Here is a 19,368-nt window from a genome sequence, read left to right on the forward strand (position 1 = left end):
GTATTTAACTCAAAAAATGCTTGACTTTCCTAATAATCAGGGAAATGTAAAATAAAGCAAAGAGATACCATTTTATGACCATCACACTGTCAAAAGAATTAAACAGCTAATAACACCAGATTTATTGCCAAGGATATGGGAAAATAAGGCATGTTATACACTGTTGGCACACGTATAACTTGGTACCTTGTAAGGCAGTGTAATAATATCTAGTAAAATTGAATACGTGCAAATATATGTCCAGACGTTAGAGAAACTCTCATTGCATACACAAGGATATATATATATATATATATATAAGGATGCTCACTGGGAAAAACTGGAAGCAACCTAAAAATGTACGGTATAAGGCAACCTATAAAAAGGAAACTGCAAAGAATATATATGGTATTCTCCTGTCTCTCTCTCTCTCGCCATATATATATATATACCTTAAAGTATGTATTTATAAGTACATTATAACTACATGAGCAGGTTATATGTATATACCTTAAATCTGCCCGTGCCGTATGTGTATAGTATATATATATATACATATATACACTTATAAGTAGAAGTTATAAAATGTGCCCTAGGAAGATATCCATCAACCTCAGGGTAGTGGTTACCTCTGGGGAGAAAGCAAAAGTAATCCAAGGAGAAAGAAGGTGGAGAGGGTTTTAATGGATTCTTTAAAAAAAAAAAATTTTTGTATTAAATATGGCAAAATGTTAGCAATTGTAAAATGTGTGTGGCAACTTCACAGTCATCTGTTACAACTGCACATTTCTATATGTTTGAAATATTTCATAATTTAAAATGTAAAGAATACTAACATAAAATATTCAGAGAAGCACCAACAATCATCACAGCAGAGAATGAAATACAAAGCCAAGGTGAAGTGTTCAAAGGAATCACACTTTTGGAAAGTCATGACATTCCTAAGGTGAGGCATTAACAGAAATGTAACTGTAATCATGATTATGTACTCAAGACTTCCTACTTCTTTAGCAAAAGAATTAATGTTTAACTCAATGTATTGCACCTAGTAGTGTTAGCAGAGCACCAGAAAACACGCTGTTCTCTGTGCCTCAGCTAAACCCAAATTAGAATCAGGCAGCTTTGACATTTCATGACTTTCTGGGCCTAGAATTCACCACCTCCATGAAGTATTAGCATTATTTTCCCATCTGAGCCCTTTTGGGCTGCAGCAGTAATAACCTTGGTTTTTTGTGAGAGGTTAGAACTGAACCTTCCTTGTGTTCCAAGGAAAATAGCTCCCCTCTCATGTTGTGAGGTTTGTCAGACTCACAGAGCTTCCTTCCAAGTGCGAGTCTGATTTAAAATATTCTTCACGTTCCACTTGGGGCACTTTCATCTGGTGCTGAACAACAAACATGGGCTTTAATCTCCAAGGTCCAAAGTCATCAGAATGATTAGGAATCTCTCAGCTCTGTGCCTTTTAATTCCCTTTTCAGGGACAGCTCAGGAGCAGACAGAACTTGCTGCAGGCAGGGTGTTGAACTGGACTCAGCTTTGGGGGTAAAACCGTGGGAAGTAGTAAGCCTGAGATGAGCTAAACTGTAAATTAAAGTGTGTTTGAGGCACATTTTAAAGGTCAACTTAAATTTTGGCAGTGAGATGAGTTTTAAAATCTGCATTAGGACTGGGCTACCATTTTACTGGGGCTATTTCACTTCAGCGCTTTCCACAGAGTACACACCAGCTATGGCTTAGCTATGCCCTCCTTTCTCGGAAATGCATGAAATCAACAACCCTTCTGACCAGCAGGGTAAGGTATTGCAGAGATGCTCTTCACATCCCAGTCCTACATCACCTTTAAGATGCATATCAAATTCCCTTCTCTTGTTGATGCCATTCTCCTTGGACTCTTGTCTTCTTTAAAGGACACCAAAATTTTAAAACAGTGGTGAAATAGAAAGAGTTCTCACAACTCTGTAGTTGGGCAGACTTAGGTGTGAATTCCAGTCTCAGGTTACTTATTGTAGGATCTTAGGCACCTCATTTAACCTCTTTGGGCTTCAACTGCCTCATCTGAAAATTGGGAAAATAATAAGACCCATTTCAGAGGCTTGTTGTGAGGACTGAATGAGATAGTCCAGAGTCTGGCCTGGCATAATGCTGAATTAATCACTATTGTTACAGACATTCTGCTTCTTATTCTTTGCATTATTTTTCCTTGTCCTTCAGATTTCCATTCTGAGTCAAGAGTGGTTATTTTGAACTTAGAGAAAGCATTTTAATTTTATTCCTGTCTGCTATTGATTCAAAATATCATGCTTCATTTCCAATAAAAGAGCTTTTCTTGAATTTTGTTTGGTATTCTGTCTCACGTTTCCTTTTCTCTAACACCATTAAGAACAGAAACATTCTAAAAATTGAAGTCAAGTATATTCAGAAGTCAAGTGGTTTCAGTCTTAAGTGCCTCTGTTGATCAAGCACTTGGGGTTCTGCTCACCTTTGCTGGCTTCTCAGAGTGGCTATTAAATCACTGAGGCACTGGTGTTGGTTTTAAGATCAGCCATTGGGGAACAGGAAATGTAAGCTTTCATCACACTATGGGAGTTGTATTCCCAGTAAGAAAGGCCACTGAAGCAGGCAGGGCAGTTGTAAGTTAAGTCCTTTCCATCTGAAGGACTTGCCAGAAGAATGAGCCTGAGAACAAGGACCATTCTTTTATGTCTTTTATGCAATTTCAGGCATGAACAAACATAGTAGGTACTTGATAGTCACTTGCTGAGTGATAAGTATAATGCCGCCCATGGGGAGTCACCTCAAGACAGACTGTCATGGACTAATTGTATCTCCCCAAATTCATATGTTGAAATACTAAACTCCAAGGTGATGATATTAGGAGGTAACTAGGTCACAAGGGTGGAGCCCTCATGAATGGGCTTAGTGCCTTTATAAAAGAGACCCCAGAGAGCTCCCTGCCCCTCTTCCACCATGCAAGGACACAGAGAGAAGACGATGGCCTATGAACCAGGAAGCAGTCTGCAGGTGCCTTGACCTTGGACTTCCCAGCGTGTAGAACCGTGAGAAATAAATGTTAGTTTTTATTAGCCAGCCAGTCTGTGGCATTTTGTTGTAGCACCCCAAACAGACTAAGAAACAGACACTATCTAGGATGGTTGACAACAGTCAAGTCCTCCCCATCCCCCAGAAAGCCCTAAAAATAAATGTCCATGCAACGTGAACTATGTTCTTCTATTTATTATTTTCAGTCATTGCCTAAAGAAAAATTCCTGGCTATATATACTTTAAATATTAGAAAATATAATTCTGGAAGGAAAAATAGATCAATGAAATTTTGTAAATCAAGAGATGTTATTTTCCTAGAGATAATTTCAACTTTATAAAGATTCCAGATGTCAGTGCTCTGTGGGTCCTGGAAAATACATCACTGTTTTGTATTTGTAGTCTCATGCACAATTACTGAACTTTGAAAACATAACCACAGTAACTCTAGCATCCCCTGGGACTGAAAACAGGAAGCTGCAGTCCTGTGTGGGGGCTGGGGGAACGGTCTCCGCATGGTTCAGCCTCCACCAAGCAGCCTTCCAGCAGCCCTGCTCATGGCAAAGGCTTCATCTGCTGCCCCTCTGTGTGGCCCTGCCTGGAAGAGTCTCAGATAGACCGAGTACAGCGTTTTAACAGAATTGTGGAGGGACAAGCACTCCAAAAAAGAACAACACAAACGTCGGTGTTCCTGGTATTTGCGCTAGGAAGTCAATTCTTATTCCTTAAAATCGTAATGGAGATAGTACTTTTGAAACATATTATTAAGCTCTTTTTTCCTTTTGTGCACATGGCCATTTTCATAGTCCATTTTCCTACCTATCTGCCAGGGGATGGGAGTTGGAGTAGGGAATTCTGTTTTGTTTTGTTTTGTTTCATTTTTTAAATTGAAGTATAGTAGATTTACAATGTGTTAGTTTCTGGCATACAGCAAAGTGATTCAGTTGTATACACATATATATGAATATATATTATTTTTCAGATTCTTTTCCATTATAGTTTATTACAAATATTGAATGTAGTTCCCTGTGCTATACAGTAAGACCTTGTTGTTTATCTATGGAGTAGGGAATTCTGATGCTTTGAATAGGAATTTTGAGTCCCTAGTCAGGCAATGTGAAAAAAAATAAGGATTTGAAAAATGTTTATGTTTCTATTAACATACTGAAAACTAGGTCTGCTAATCTTGAACACGGAGATTGCTAGAAGTCAGGGGCAATTCAGTATACAAGGGTATTTCACATCAGACAGGGAGAAAAGGTCCGAAGAAGACCTTACCTTCTAGTTATGAGAATGAGCGGATAGGAGAAGTGGGGCAAGAAGGTCAGACAAGGGTCCTTGGTCACCATCCACCTTGGGGATGAAATTCAAGGGAGAGAGTACTATATAAATATCCAACTAAGCACAGGTCAGCCTGAGAACATCGGAGCCAGAGGCCTGCATCCTTTGATGTTGCCTAGGGGAGGTTGCAAGTCTCTAGGAGAAGTTCCACATTCAGCCTGGGCCCACATCCACCACGGGGTGAGGGAATTAGTGCAGCCATGGTGGAGAGAGAAGAATCGGGAGAGACAGTCAGAGAAAACACCAGTGGCTCCCCAAGCCTAGGTCTGGCAGGCAGGGGCCTGAAAGTTCTTGAGTGCTCTCTCGAGGGATGTAGAGATTCTTGGATGCTAGTGGGCTGTCAGAGGCCAGGGGCCTGAACAGAGAGGCCACAAGGGAAGGGGGCTTTGGGGTTGGACACAAATAGTAGGCCACAGACATCAGAGATGACTGCATGATATTCCATTAGCACGAGACGGGATTGGCTGCATCTCAGTGGCCTCATTCAGGGACTCAGAGACCAACCCAAGTAGCCACAGATTCCTCACAAGGACACAGTGGAGAGTGCCTGATCTGCCAAAGGACAAGGAACTGAGCTCATGGCTCCGGGAGCCCTTCTCTTCCTCACTGCCAAGAAATCAAGTAAGTCCCTCCCACCCACTCCATTCAGTAGGCTTCATTTCACATAGGAGCAGTGGACAGGGGCAGGAAATTGAAAAGACAGAGCATGCCTCTCAAACAGAACAGGTCATACAAATGAGACGATTTAACCAAAGATGTGAAGATGCTGTTGACTGGCAAGTTTAAAATCACTACCTTCTCCCCCAACTTCTAGGACAGTGGGCACCGTGAGAAAGACTGGATGGCTAATAGAAAATAAGGTACATTTTCTTTGCATATATGTGTGAAAATATCAAGCGGCAACACATCTACACTATAAAGGAAACAGTTGTGTAGTTTTTAATACCTCCTTTCTTCCAAAAAGATTTGAGGCAATTACAATCTACATATTAGAAAGTAAACACTTAAGGAAAGAGCCAAAGATTCAATAAGTTTTAGTTATTAGGCATAAAGAATAGACTGAGCCAGATACACTTAATACATGTGTTACAACCTATAGAAAGGTAGTATGAGACAGGTGATAACTTGCATCTTCTCCATTCATGGAATGTCAATCTGTTTGTGGAAGAAATCACAGAAGCCAGAACTATCCTAGTCACACCGGTATCTCCAGCACTTCCTAGACTTCTTGGAGCATAGTGTATACTTAGTAAATATTTGCTGAATGAATAAAAGAAAAAAAAAAGTGCTTAGCATCTGAATGGATAACAAGTCATTTTTGAGCTCTTTCAAGCCACCGATGGTGCTATATGGGCCAAATGGTGGAGTTGGGGGTCTGCTGTGGCAGAGGTAGGGACTCTTTGTTACCCCATCCCCACCCTGACAGACCTGCACAGAAAGAGGGAAAAAAGAAGGGAGTGGATGTGGGGACTTTGCTGTGCATTCTCACCCCTATCTCCACCAGGCTGTGAGGTTGGTGCTGGGGTGTGTGTGTGTGTGTGTGTGTGTGTGTGTGTGTGTGTGTGAGATTGTTTCTTGGGCGAGGGTGCTTGCTGCAGCCTCAGGTGGATGGATGTAATCTTCAGGGGGTACCTCATGGAGAGGCTCCCTAAGAGCAGAGATTCTGGGCCACAGCAGAAGGGACTGTCTGGGAGGAAGGAACAGGGCACCACAGCATGGCCTCTGGGAGGCAGGCCCAGCCTGGTGGGTCCAGGGGTCCTTTGGTCTAAAATTAGACTTTATATACATATACCCATAATTCACTGATTACACTGAAAGAAAGGGAAGAACATAAGGTACTTTTAAACTGTGTTCCATTAAACTTATAGTGTGTGATGAATTAAGAAATGTTTTAATAGCCCTGCAATATCTTGTGAATAGCACAATTTGACTGTTATTTATTAAAAGAGTTAAGATGCGAGTTCATTCAATGTCAACATTTAAAATATATTACAATTACTGTAAGTCTGTTTTGGCCTTTCTCTATTTTTCAAAATACCAGAATCTCAAAAACTGAAAGGCACCAAAGGCCCTGTCTGAGATGTTCTGGTGCAAATACACAGAAGTAAAGCCACACAGTGTTACTAATAGTTCTCTCAATGTGATGCTTTTTCTGTCACTTCTGTGCATTTTGCACACTGTTCCATGGGTAGGGAGCACAGGCTTCTCATCTTCACCCCACCTCCACCTTCAGCAATATTTTTGGGGACCTCATCTTTCTTCAAGACTCAGCCTAGGCATCACATCCTCCTAGAAACACGCCCCTCACCCCCCTTCCTGAAGCCTGGATTCAGGGCCTCTCCTCTGAGTTCTCAAAGCACCCGTCATATTTACCACCCATCTCTCTTCCCCACTAGGGTGTAAATTCCTTTAGGGAAGACACCATCCATTTCATCCTCTTTGTATTCTCAGAATTTGGCTCAGTGGGGACTTCCCTGGTGGCACAGTGGTTAAGAATCTGCCTGCCAATGTAGGGGACACGGGTTAGAGCTCTGGTCTGGGAAGATCCCACATGCCACAGAGCAACTAAGCCCATGCACCACAACTACTGAGCCCGTGCTCTAGAGCCCGCGAGCCACAACTACTGAAGCCCGCGCACCTAGAGCCCGTGTTCTGCAACAAGAAGCCACCGCAATGAGAAGCTCACACACCGCAACAAAAAGTAGCCCCCGCTCGCCGCAACAAAGACCTGACACAGCCAAAAATAAATAAATAAACAAACAAATTTATTAAAAAAAAAAAAAAGAATTTGGCTCAGTGTCTGATACTCGGTAGATACCCAGGCTTTACAGCAAGGTTCTAAGAGCCCCAAATTCCTAGTTATGTCCCTCCCCAGTGTGATAGGAGCACTGTTTTAGGGGGAGGGTATGGTCCTAAGTCTACATGAGTAAATAGCACAGATTCAGCAGAAAATGTGTCAACTGGGGAGAGATCCAAATGCTACGCAGTTGCACGCCAGGACTCTGATTTCTTTTCTCCAACATTAGAGGTTCAGGGGCAAAATTAAAGCAGAGAGAAAATTTTCATGAGAGTGAGAATAAGAAATTGCTGGCACTATGGAGGACGACAGTGGGAAGTGAAATGTTTTGTCCCAGGCCAGACACTGTGGAGCATGGATCTGGTGGAACTGATGCAGCCTCTGCTAATCTCAAAGCTGTGCTGAGTCATGGGCTCTTCCTGGCACGTGGCCTTTGTTCACAAAGCGCCCAGTGATGGCGTGAGTTTGCCTTGTGCATGCTTTCTAAAAATGAAAACTTTTCCCATTCTGTTCAGTGACTAGCCTTTTGCAATATGGATAATTAAAAAAAATTATCGAGGAACAATCTATCATAAGAGTAGGACTGAGTCTTAAAAAGACTGAAAACTAGGGAAAAGAAGACTACTCAGAAAACATGAATTCATACTCTGCTTTCATAGATTGTACAAGACTATTCTGCATTTCACCCAGATGATGACCACTTACATAATGTCCTGGGGAGCTGTTATATGGGGTCCATAAATCCTTGCTGGCATTACCTGGCACTGTCAGTGATGAAGATCATTGGCTGACAGACACAGAAAACAAACTTACGGTTATCCCAGCAGAGAGGGGGTGGGAAAGGATAAATTAGGAGTTTGGGATTAGCGGATACAAACTACTGTATATGAAATAGATAGATAACAAAGTCCTACTGTATAGCACAAGGAACCTTGTAATAAACCATAACCCAAGAGAATATGAGAAAGAATATAAATATATACATATATATGTGTAACTGAATCGCTTTACTGTACACCAGAAACTAACACAACATTGTAAATCAACTATACTTCAATTAAGAAAAAAAAGATCATTGGCTGACAGAATTTGTATTGGAAACCAACACGTTAATTAGTCTAATTAATTTGCTGGAGTAATTAATTATCTAGCACTTATCTAATTAGCTAACATTTTCACCTGTCAGAGCCAGAGGTAAATGCCAGACTGGAATTGGGCGGGGGTCGTCCTCGTTATACCCAACAATAAATTGCGAGATAGAGCATGGAATACCAAATACAAGTGGGAAGGCGCCTGCAGTGGTAAGCGGGCATGCGGAGTCTGAAAACTCTCAGTGGGCGTTGGGAAAGCGCAGCAGGTACACTGCTCTGAGGTGGGTCATGAGGTCAGAGAAAATATGTATTATTATAAACTACAAACAGGAACTACCATCCCAAGTTACAAGTAACACACATGTGCAGACTTATTTTGCCTCAAAGTTGTCATTACCTTCACCAGGATCAGTTTCCTTGGAGATTTTTGGATGCCTAGGGCAAAGTGACAAATGTCCATTTGGGGGTGGCAGAGGCAAGATTTAGGCTGCTACACTGGTTCCCTACTTACTCTCTTTCCTTCTCAATCTGTAAACTTTGCTAGCTGACCAAGATGGACCAAAGGAGGCCAGCATGGAATTCGAGGGGTTTGTCTACAACGACTATCACCAGGAAGAGGAGTATTTCTTAAGATGGAGATCCCTAGTAAGATGTGGGCATTTGATTCTTCACTGTTACACACGTTCTTACAGAGAAATCCATGCACATTATGAAATGCCTTGTATCTGCTGCTGTTTGGGCATTTATGGACATTTTAAGCTCTGATGTGCTTGAAAGTCATGAGACTAATATTCCTAATGCTCTCACCAGCATAGAACTTCAGCTGATTGCCATCGGAGCTGAGCCAAAAGGGAAACAGGATAAAGTTCCTCTAAAGTCTTTTAGATTTTCTGTCCCCATAAGTATAAAGTGAGAAGCAGCAGCAAACATAGTAAATTCATGGATTTCTTAACAGAGATACCCTGTTTTCTGAAAATACTAGTCTGTATTTTGTTATTCTACCTGGGTTGACTTCGGACAGCTGCTTCATTGGATTTTACAGGCAGCCTCGGGTTTAGCTAAATAAAGAGGTCCTGGGAAACAGGCTTTGTTTAATTATCAGAACTTCTGTGTGAATTTGAATGGGCAAAGTTCAGATGAAGGGGTGTTCTGAGGTCCTGACTTTGTGTGTTTTTCTCACTTGTGATCACAAAGAATGAAAACAAGTTGATGAGAGGTAGGATGAGGTGAGAAAATGAAATGTTTGGGAACTGAAAGTTCTCACGTGTACTGGACACATTCTGAGACAACCTGGTGGATTTGTTATGGAAATCAATGGAGGACTTGCAACCATATACAGTTGTCTAAAAGTAAATAAGTCTGTGTGCTACCCCAGACCCATGCTGGACCAAGGTCAGATGTAAGGGAAAGGTGTTCTGGTCAACAGTTAACAAGCCAACCAACCTATCCTATTAAAGAGGTAGGATGCCACACCTTCAAAGGGAACCTATCTTCTTGGGGAAGTGTTGCCCCAAGAGCTGGGCTGTAGTTTAAAAGGCCATGTCAGGGAGAATATTTTTGAATTAATGAGGGAGTTTAGAATGCTAAGGGAAAAGTTCCATTAGCAATTTCAGAAGAAAACAAGTTTTAAGGGAGAGTGGCATTCTAAATTGTCATTCTACCATAATTTGATCCATAATTTAATAGTAAATCACAATATTTTTCTTTCCTGATATCAACTTAAGAGTGACTATCCTCATAATACAAAGTATGACTTCGAGTTTTCCTGCTTCCAGTACATCCATGAGATCTGAGAGGGATACATATGTTGGGTGAGTAATTTTGATCTTTTATTGGTTTTGATGAGATGGGAGGTTCTTTGGATTTTATATTAAATATTCAGAAGGTGGATTTCTACAGTTATGTAAGTTTCTTAAGTTTAGAGATCATATAGTTGGAACACAGTTCAGAATACAAAACGAAATAAAAACAATGCCAATTTTCTTCTCAATGGTATTTTCATTTCTCAGTTCTTGGAAGGGGTTAGCTCATCTAAGAAAGTGGGGCAATGTGTCAATCACATCTCAATTAAAGAAAAAAGAAAGTGGGGCAAAACAAGTCACAAAAAACATGCAAATGTTGAACCAACATGCATGAATGAACGAATTCACAGTTCAGCCTGGAATTCAGCCTGGAGTTCAGTCTTTAATCCCAGGACTGTGGGCTGTATCTGAGAAATAATTAAAGGGGCCTCCCAGTGTCTAAGGGAGATTTAACTGTGTTGCAGCTTATTATGAAGTGATTTCACGTGCTTTGTGATGGACTTTGCATAGAATGCACTTCTAAAATACCGTGTAGGTTATTCATCTCAGGGGTAGACATAAATCTGCCAAAGCTGTCTGCAAATTTAGCTCCAATTCCTGCCCCAGGTTCACAGAACATAATAGAGCATTAATCTTCATGAGGCTTAAGGAAGTTTTGCAAGTTCCCTCTAAATGTCTGGCTTAAAGGCTCCATCAGGACAGCATTTCAGAAAATGCTCCACTTACCCATCCCAAACAGAGGTAGCCTCCCACTGTGTTCATTTCTTCAGGGAAGCCAAGGAGAGGGAAAAGGAAACATTATGAAGATGAAGGTAATGGTAAAATGGAAAGACTTCTCACCCAGCACTTTACTTTGGTTACCAATATTTAATACTGACCATGCTATGTACCATGTCATAGTTTGCTAAAAGACTTTATTCCCAACTGCATCTTTGGCTTATGTTTTTGGGAAAAAATGTAAAACAAGATAGAGGAGAAAACAGTAAATGCAAGTCTATTTAATAAAAATTATGTATCTTGGAAAGATTGAAGTATTGCAATTGTCTGATTCATACTGGGTTAAATTTGGCATGATACCCCAAATTGGTCCTTCCTTTGGTCACTGATAGAGTGATCATCTTAGACGTGCTTCTTTTTTTTTTTTTTTTTTTCAAATTGGGGGGGGTTGTTTTTTTTTAAACTTTTGGGTTTTATTTATTTATTTATTTATCTATGGCTGTGTTGGGTCTTCGTTTCTGTGCGAGGGCTTCCTCCAGTTGCGGCAAGCGGGGGCCACTCTTCATCGCGGTGCGCGGGCCTTTCATTATCGCGGCCTCTCCCGCTGCGGAGCACAGGCTCCAGACGCGCAGGCTCAGCAATTGTGGCCCACGGGCCCAGTTGCTCCGCGGCATGTGGGACCCTCCCAGACCAGGGCTCGAACCCGTGTCCCCTGCATTGGCAGGCAGATTCTCAACCACTGTGCCACCAGGGAAGCCCTAGAAGTGCTTCTTGATGAGCCTAATGGAATAAGAATCTTCTACAGACATCTCCCTGCCCCAATTTTTGGACCAAGAGATCATTAGACATTGGGACAGACATCAAAGAAAACTAAAGAATGAATTAAGAGTATTATAATTAACACAAGAGAATATAATTAATGGTTATCCCAGTCTGAGAATTTCTTCTTGAAGATAGGACAGGTGGAGTGGATCAGTGATTTAAAAAATACAAAGTCCCAGATCTCCTTGACCAACTGAATCAGAATTTCTAGGAGTTGGGCCCAGGTATCAGTACTTTTTAAAGCACCACGGGTGACTCTGATATGTAGTTAGAGTTTGACTCACTGGAGTAGATGAATGACACTCTTTCATAGAGTGATGATTCACAGATTCAGCTGGGAATCCTAAGGAAAAATCTCCAGATAGTGAAAGCAGTTTTGGCAGAGTAAAACAGAAAGCATAGTAGAAACTGGAAGATCAAGTGTATGGCAGTGTTTCTCAAACTTTAATGTGCATGGGAATCACGTAAGAGTTAGTCAAAATTCAGATTGTAATTGAGTATGTCTAGGGTAGGGACTGAGATTTTGCATTTCTAACAAGCTGTCCAGGCGATGCTGCTGACGCTCCCGGTTCATTGACCACACTTTGTCTAGCAAGGGACAGTGGGTAAATATCTTCTTGCCCCTCAGCAAGAGAAGAAAGAAGGTGTCCTTCTGCTCTGAGGCTTTGAGGCTTTTTCTGATGTAGGAAAGTGCACTAACATCATGGAATGCTTTCTTTTTGAAACCAGCTATGATCCACTAACTAATTAAGAATCTGTTATCCTAAATGTTTTTGCAATTAATAGTACTCCTGTTCTACTTCCTGAACAGTTAATTCAACACATAAAATTTTTTAAGATTTAGGAATTAAAAAAGATACATGAGACAGCTTGCATGAGGGAATTCAAAATCTTTCTGGGAAGGCAGAAAATTAACATATGAAATGCCAAATAAATGCTTTAGGAGCACAGTGGGGGGAATTCATACTGACCAGAGAGGAAAGATACTTGGAAAAGCCTTCACAGAGGAGGTGATATTTGAATTTGACTTTGAAGAATAAGTAGGATACTAATAGGTGAAAAACTGAGGGCAAGGAGAAGGATGTTTCAGGAACAAAGGCCTAAAGCAGGGGTTCTTAACTTCGGCTGCACATCAGATCATCCAGGAAGATTTAAAAAATAATTTCAGAGTCTAAATTAATTGGGGCCTGAGCAACAGTGTTTTCTTCAAAACCCCCTGGTGATCTTAATGCACAGTCAGGTTGAGGACCATTGGAGATACAGAAACATACAAGGTTTTTGTTAAGATGTCTTAAGGTATTTGGAGGGAAATGGGAGGACCGCAGAGCAGAGAAGTTCCAGATGGTTCTTGGTAAAGATGGCTGGATCCACTGTGGTGTGAGGCAGTGTTCATGCAGTAGGGGAAAGGGCAGGAGGGCTGGCAGCCACGGCATCACCAGAATGGATGATATGGCCAGGGTGTGTTGGGATGTCACACCCAAGATGAGTGGGAGCGAACGGGTAACCACTGAACTGCACTGGGTAATGGAGTGATGGGCTGACATCAAGAATGGCTTTAAGACAAATACCATATGATGCCACTTATATGTGGGATCTAAAATATGACACAAATGAACGTATCTATGAAACAGAAACAGACTCACAGACATAAAGAACAGATTTGTGGTTGCCAATGGGGAGAGGGGACGGGGGAGGGATGGATTATGAGTTTGGGATTAGCAGATGCAAACTAGTATGTATAGAATGGATAAACAACAAGGTCCTACTGTACAGCACAGGGAACTATATTCAGGATCCTGGGATAAACCATAATGGAAAAGAATATGAAAAAGAATATATGTATATGTATAACTGAATCACCTTGCTGTACAGCAGAAATTAACACAACACTGTAAATCAACTATACTACAACAAAATGAATTTTTTAAAAAAGAATGGCTTTAAGGCCTCCTAGTTGTGGTCCTTTCTTTCTGGTAAGCTTGTCTTTCCATTGGCTTCTTAGTAATATCTCCACATTCCCTTCTGGGCATCTGGTGGAAGAAGGCTGCTGGAAAATAGAGTTTCTACATTGAAGTGTCCTCTTTCTTACCTTACCTTCTGTTTTTAAGTCTTACTTTCCTTATTACAATAATTTTGTACTCTTATGGTTTCACATGATTACTAAAATTAGGTCGTTCACTTTATCACTTCCCCTTTCTCCAAGCTCTTTAGTCTCACTTCTTTTCCTTCACGCTTTTTCTTGAGCATTTCTTTTTTATAAGCTCTAAATCCTGTTTCTCTAGAACTCTGTGCCTGTTTATTCTTCCTTTTCCCCTATTATACCTACATTCAGTCTCTCCAGGATCCTACTCAGCTTTCTGTTTTGACCCCATCATCCTGCTTCACTTACTTCTCATTTAGATCTTCTAATGAAAAAAGATCATTTCATAGTATGTTAACAAAGAACCTCTTATTGGTCAGCAGGCTAATGTTGTTTAAAATGTCAGTGGCTTCTTGCTCAATCCAAAACAGGCTGATCGGGGCTTCCCTGGTGGCGCAGTGGTTGAGAGTCTGCCTGCCAATACAGGGGACACGGGTTCGAGCTCTGGTCTGGGAAGATCCCACATGCCGCGGAGCAACTGGGCCCGTGAGCCACAACTACTGAGCCTGCACGTCTGAAGCCTGTGCTCCGCAACAAGAGAGGCCGCGATAGTGAGAGGCCCGCGCACCGCGATGAAGAGTGGCCCCCGCTTGCCGCGACTAGAGAAAGCCCTCGCACAGAAACGAAGACCCAACACAGCCAAAAATAAATAAATTAATTAAAAAAATAATAATAAATGTGCAGTGAAAAAAACAACAACAACAAAAAAAACAGGCTGATGGAGTAAAGGACTGGTGTCTACTCTGCACATCCATTGAGAGAGAGAGGAAGAGAAACAAATTTGAGGGAGATACTGGTTTTTTAGGAGCCAGGCCTAGAAGTAGACACATCACTCCCACCCACATTCCAATGGCCAGAACTCAGTCATATGACCTCACTTTACTGCAAGAGAAGCTGGGAATGTGGTCTAGCAATGTGCCCAGGAAGAAAAAGAATTGGGGTTTGATGAACACATTGCATTCTTTGCCACACCCTACTTTTTCATGTCAGTCTCTCTAAAGCTAGTACCTGTCAGGTCCTCCATGTTGGGAGGTGTAAGAATAAGAGTTAGTTATTTTATGTTCACTGTACATCAGCTGTGTTACAAACATTATCTCATTCAGGCCTTAGGCAATCTTGCAAAGCAGTTATTATTTTCACTATACCAATCTTACAGATGAGGAAGCCAAAGAACAAAGATAAAATAATATACCCAAGGTTGCACAATTAGTATATATATGGTTGAACTGGCAGGGGAATCCAGGCAGTCTGATTCCAGAGCCCAGTAGCTTATGTTACACAGCCTCTCTTTCGAAGAAAGAAAATAGCCACCAGGGCTGGACAGAATTGGGTAGAAATGACTGTTCTGTAATCTACTGGTTGTATAATCTTGCATAAGTTTCTCAACTTCTGTTAAGCCTTGGCTTCTTATGAATTATTAGTATTACTTACCTAATAGAATGGTCATGGGATTAAATGAGGTAATGTATTTATTATATGCAGTTTTCATGACATTGTAGAATTTTCATGCTTAATGCTATGCCTGGTACATAGTAAGTGCACAACAAATATTAGCTATTTTTATTCATTATTATACCACACTGCTTCCTTACAAATCAATTAATCCTAAATGAAGGTTTTTGTCCAATATTTGGGCTAGTGGTTATCATAGGTGTAGACTGATATTTCCCTTTTGTGTGGTATCCCTCCAAATTCCTTTACATCTTCTTTGTATTATTTTTTTCAGAAAAGGTTTTGTTCATGTTAAAAATCCTTACCTGGACTCTATGGATGAAGATGTTCTCTATCACTTGGATTTAGGAACAAAAACACACAACCTACCAGAAATGTTTGGGGATGTAAAGGTAAAAATATTTGTAACTTTAGGAAAAACAATTGAGTTTCCTCTGGTGATATTTCTCCTTATTTTCCTAACATAAACTTTACACCTTTGGCTAGAGAAATGTCAGAGGTCCCAATAGGAACAAAAGCTGTGCTCGTTCCCTGAAACAATTTAGAATGTGTACATCATGAACAGTCATTTCCACCTTAACAAGATATAAAGGTTCCCAAACTATATCTAATGCAAACATGGTTATTTGACTCTTCTGGTCCCTAGAGATAAATACAATTTTATTGACAATACTGCTGGGTGTTCAGAATTCAATTACGAATTTCAGTTCACGGTTAAACATCTTCATTTATAGATGAACCTCACTAATTCTATTTTATCAAATCATGAAATAATTCAACAAAGCTAACAATACTATCTTATACCACTTCTTGAAAACACCATTATTCAATATTCATATTATTAGATTTTTGTTATTTCATAATAAATATTATGAAATAATTGTTTTCCGGAACGCTACTAGGAAAATTTTATGTCAGTATTATTTATCTTAATATATATTTAATTATAAAAATGGCTCATGTTCATTATTTAAATTTGGAAAAATATAAATAAGAACAAAGATTTTTATTTTTTAAATTAAATTTATTTTAATACAGCAAGTTCTTATTAGTTACGTATTTTATATATATTAGTGTATATATGTCAATCTCAATCTCCCAATTCATCCCACCAGCACCATTCCCCCTCCACCCCGACCCCAGCTGTCCCCCCTTAGTGTCCATACGTTTGTTCTCTACATCTGTCTCTATTTCTGCCTTGCAAACTGGTTCATCTGTACCATTTTTCTAGATTCTACATATATGCGTTAATATACGATATTTGTTTTTCTCTTTCTGACTTACTTCACTCTGTATGACAGTCTCTAGATCCATCCACATCTCTACAAATGACCCAATTTCATTCCTTTTTATGGCTGAGTAATATTCCATTGTACATATTCCCACATCTTCTTATCCATTCGTCTGTCAATGGGCATTTAGGTTGCTTCCATGACCTAACTATTGTAAATAGTGCTGCAATGAACACTGGGGTGCATGTGTCTTTTTGAATTATGGTTTTCTCTGGGTATATGCCCAGTAGTGGGATTGCTGGGTCATATGGTAATTCTATTTTTAGTTTTTTAGGGAACCTCCATACTGTTCTCCATAGTGGCTGTATCAATTTACATTCCCACCAACAGGGCAAGAGGGTTCCCTTTTCTCCACACCCTCTCCAGCATTTGTTGTTTGTAGATTTTCTGATGACGCCCATTCTAACTGGTGTAAGGTGATACCTCATTGCAGTTTTGATTTGCATTTCTCTAATAATTAGTGATGTTGAGCAGATTTTCATGTGCCTCTTGGCCATCTGCATGTCTTCTTTGGAGAAATGTCTATTTAGGTCTTCTGCCCATTTTTGGATTGGGTTGTTTGTTTTTTTTAATATTGAGCTGCATGAGCTGTTTATATATTTTGGAGATTAATCCTTTGTCCGTTGATTTGTCAGCAAATATTTTCTCCCATTCTGAGGATTGTCTCTCATCTTGTTATGGTTTCCTTTGCTGTGCAAAAGCTTTTAAGTTTCATTAGGTCCCATTTGTTTATTTTTGTTTTTATTTCCATTACTCTAGGAGGTGGATCAAAACAGATCCTGCTGTGATTTATGTCAAAGAGTGTTCTTCCTATGTTTTCCTCTAAGAGTTTTACAGTGTCCAGTCTTACATTTAGGTCTTTCATCCATTTTGAGTTTATTTTTGTGTACGGTGTTAGAGTGTGTTCTAATTTCATTCTTTTACATGTAGTTGTCCAGTTTTCCCAGCACCACTTATTGAAGAGACTGTCTTTTCTCCATTGTATATCCTTGCCTCCTTTGTCATAGATTAGTTGACCATAGGTGCATGGGTTTATCTCTGGGCTTTCTATCCTGTTCCATTGATCTATATTTCTGTTTTTGTGCCAGCACCATATTGTCTTGATTACTGAAGGTTTGTAGTATAGTCTGAAGTCAGGGAGTCTGATTCCTCCAGCTCCGTTTTTTTACCTCAAGATTACTTTGGCTATTTGGGGTCTTTTGTGTCTCCACACAGATTTTAAGATTTTTGGTCCTAGTTCTGTAAAAAATGCCATTGGTAATTTGATAGGGATTCCACTGAATCTGTAGATTGCTTTGGGTAGTAGAGTCATTTTCGCAATGTTTTTTTTTTTTTTATAAATTTATTTATTTATTTATGGCTGTGTTGGGTCTTTGTTTCTGTGCGAGGGCTTTCTCTAGTTGTGGCAAGCGGGGGCCACTCTTCATCGCAGTGCGCAGGCCTCTCACTATCGCGGCCTCTCTTGTTGTGGAGCACAGGCTCCAGACGCGCAGGCTCAGTAGTTGTGGCTCACGGGCCCAGTTGCTCCGCGGCATGTGGGATCTTCCCAGACCAGGGCTTGAACCCGTGTCCCCTGCATTGGCAGGCAGATTCTCAACCACTGCGCCACCAGGGAAGCCCCATTTTCACAATATTAATTCTTCCAATCCAAGAACATGGTATATCTCTCTATCTGTTTGTATCATCTTTAATTTCTTTCATCAGTGTCTTATATAGTTTTCTGCATACAGGTCTTTTGTTTCCCTAGGTAGGTTTATTCCTAGGTATTTTATTCTTTTTTGTTGCAGTGGTGAATGGGATTGTTTCCTTAATTTCTCTGTCTGATCTTCGTTGTTAGTGTATAGGATGAAAGAGATTTTCTGTGCATTAATTTTTATTTATTTATTTATTTGGCTGCTATGGGTTCTTCGTTGCTTTGCACGGGGTTTCTCTAGCTGTGGCGAGCGGGGGCTACTCTTTGCTGTGGTGCGTGGGCTTATTGTGGTGGCTTCTCTTGTTGCAGAGCACGGGCTCAAGGCACGCGGGCTTCACTAGTTGTGGCATGTGGGCTCAGTAGTTGTGGCTTGCAGGCTCTAGAGCACATGCTCAGTATTTGTGGCACACGGGCTTAATTGCTCTGCTGCATGTGGGATCTTCCTGGACCAGGGCTCGAACTCGTGTCCCCTGCATTGGCAGGCAGATTCTTAACCACTGCGCCACCAGGGAAGTCCCTCTGTGCATTAACTTTGTATCCTGCAACTTTACCAAATTCATTGATTAGCTCTAGTAGTTTTCTGGTGGCATCCTTAGGATTATCTATGTACAGTATCATGTCATCTGCAAACAGTGACAGTTTTACTTCTTTTCCAATTTGTATTCCTTTTATTTCTTTTTCTTCTCTGATTGCCAAGGCTAAGACTTCCAAACCTATGCTGAATAACAGTGGCGAGAGTGGATATCCTTGTCTTGTTCCTGATCTTAGAGGAAATGCTTTCAGTTTTTCACCATTGAGAATGATGTTTGCTGTGGGTTTGTTGTATATGGCCTTTATTGTGTTGAGGTAGGTTCCCTCTATGCCCACTTTCTGGAAAGTTTTTATCATAAATGGGTGTTGAATGTTGTCAAAAGCTTTTTCTGCATCTACTGAGATGATCATATGGTTTTTATTCTCCAATTGTTAATATGGTGTATCACAGTGATTGATTTTTTGTATATTGAAGAATCCTTGCATCCCTGGGATAATCCCACTTGATCATGGTGTATGATCCTTTTAATGTGTTGTTGGATTCTGTTTGCTAGTATTTTGTTGAGGATTTTTTTTTTGAGGATTTTTGCATCTATATTCATCAGTGATATTGGTCTGTAACTTTCTTTTTTTGTAGTATCTTTGTCTGGTTTTGGAATCAGGGTGATGATG

The 19,368-nt window shown here is 40.4% G+C and overlaps 1 protein-coding gene across 4 annotated transcripts in view; it reads left to right on the top strand.

The window, feature by feature from the left end:
• Window positions 1-9,713: 9,713 nt before the first annotated feature.
• The window catches only part of UPP2 (uridine phosphorylase 2), a 43,076-nt gene continuing 33,421 nt past the window's right edge, over window positions 9,714-19,368 (top strand). For 2 of the 4 annotated variants that reach the window (XM_036857218.1, XM_036857219.1), the window contains exons 1-2: window positions 9,714-10,058; window positions 15,455-15,572. In XM_036857218.1, coding sequence (XP_036713113.1) covers window positions 9,997-10,058; window positions 15,455-15,572 — 180 coding nt within the window. In that variant the 5' untranslated portion in view covers window positions 9,714-9,996. The remainder of the gene's footprint in view (window positions 10,059-15,454; window positions 15,573-19,368) is intronic. The other 2 variants (XM_036857216.1, XM_036857220.1) reach the window with 2 other exon arrangements.

Source organism: Balaenoptera musculus, chromosome 7 (assembly GCF_009873245.2).
Source record: "Balaenoptera musculus isolate JJ_BM4_2016_0621 chromosome 7, mBalMus1.pri.v3, whole genome shotgun sequence".
NCBI classification, from domain to species: domain Eukaryota; kingdom Metazoa; phylum Chordata; class Mammalia; order Artiodactyla; family Balaenopteridae; genus Balaenoptera; species Balaenoptera musculus.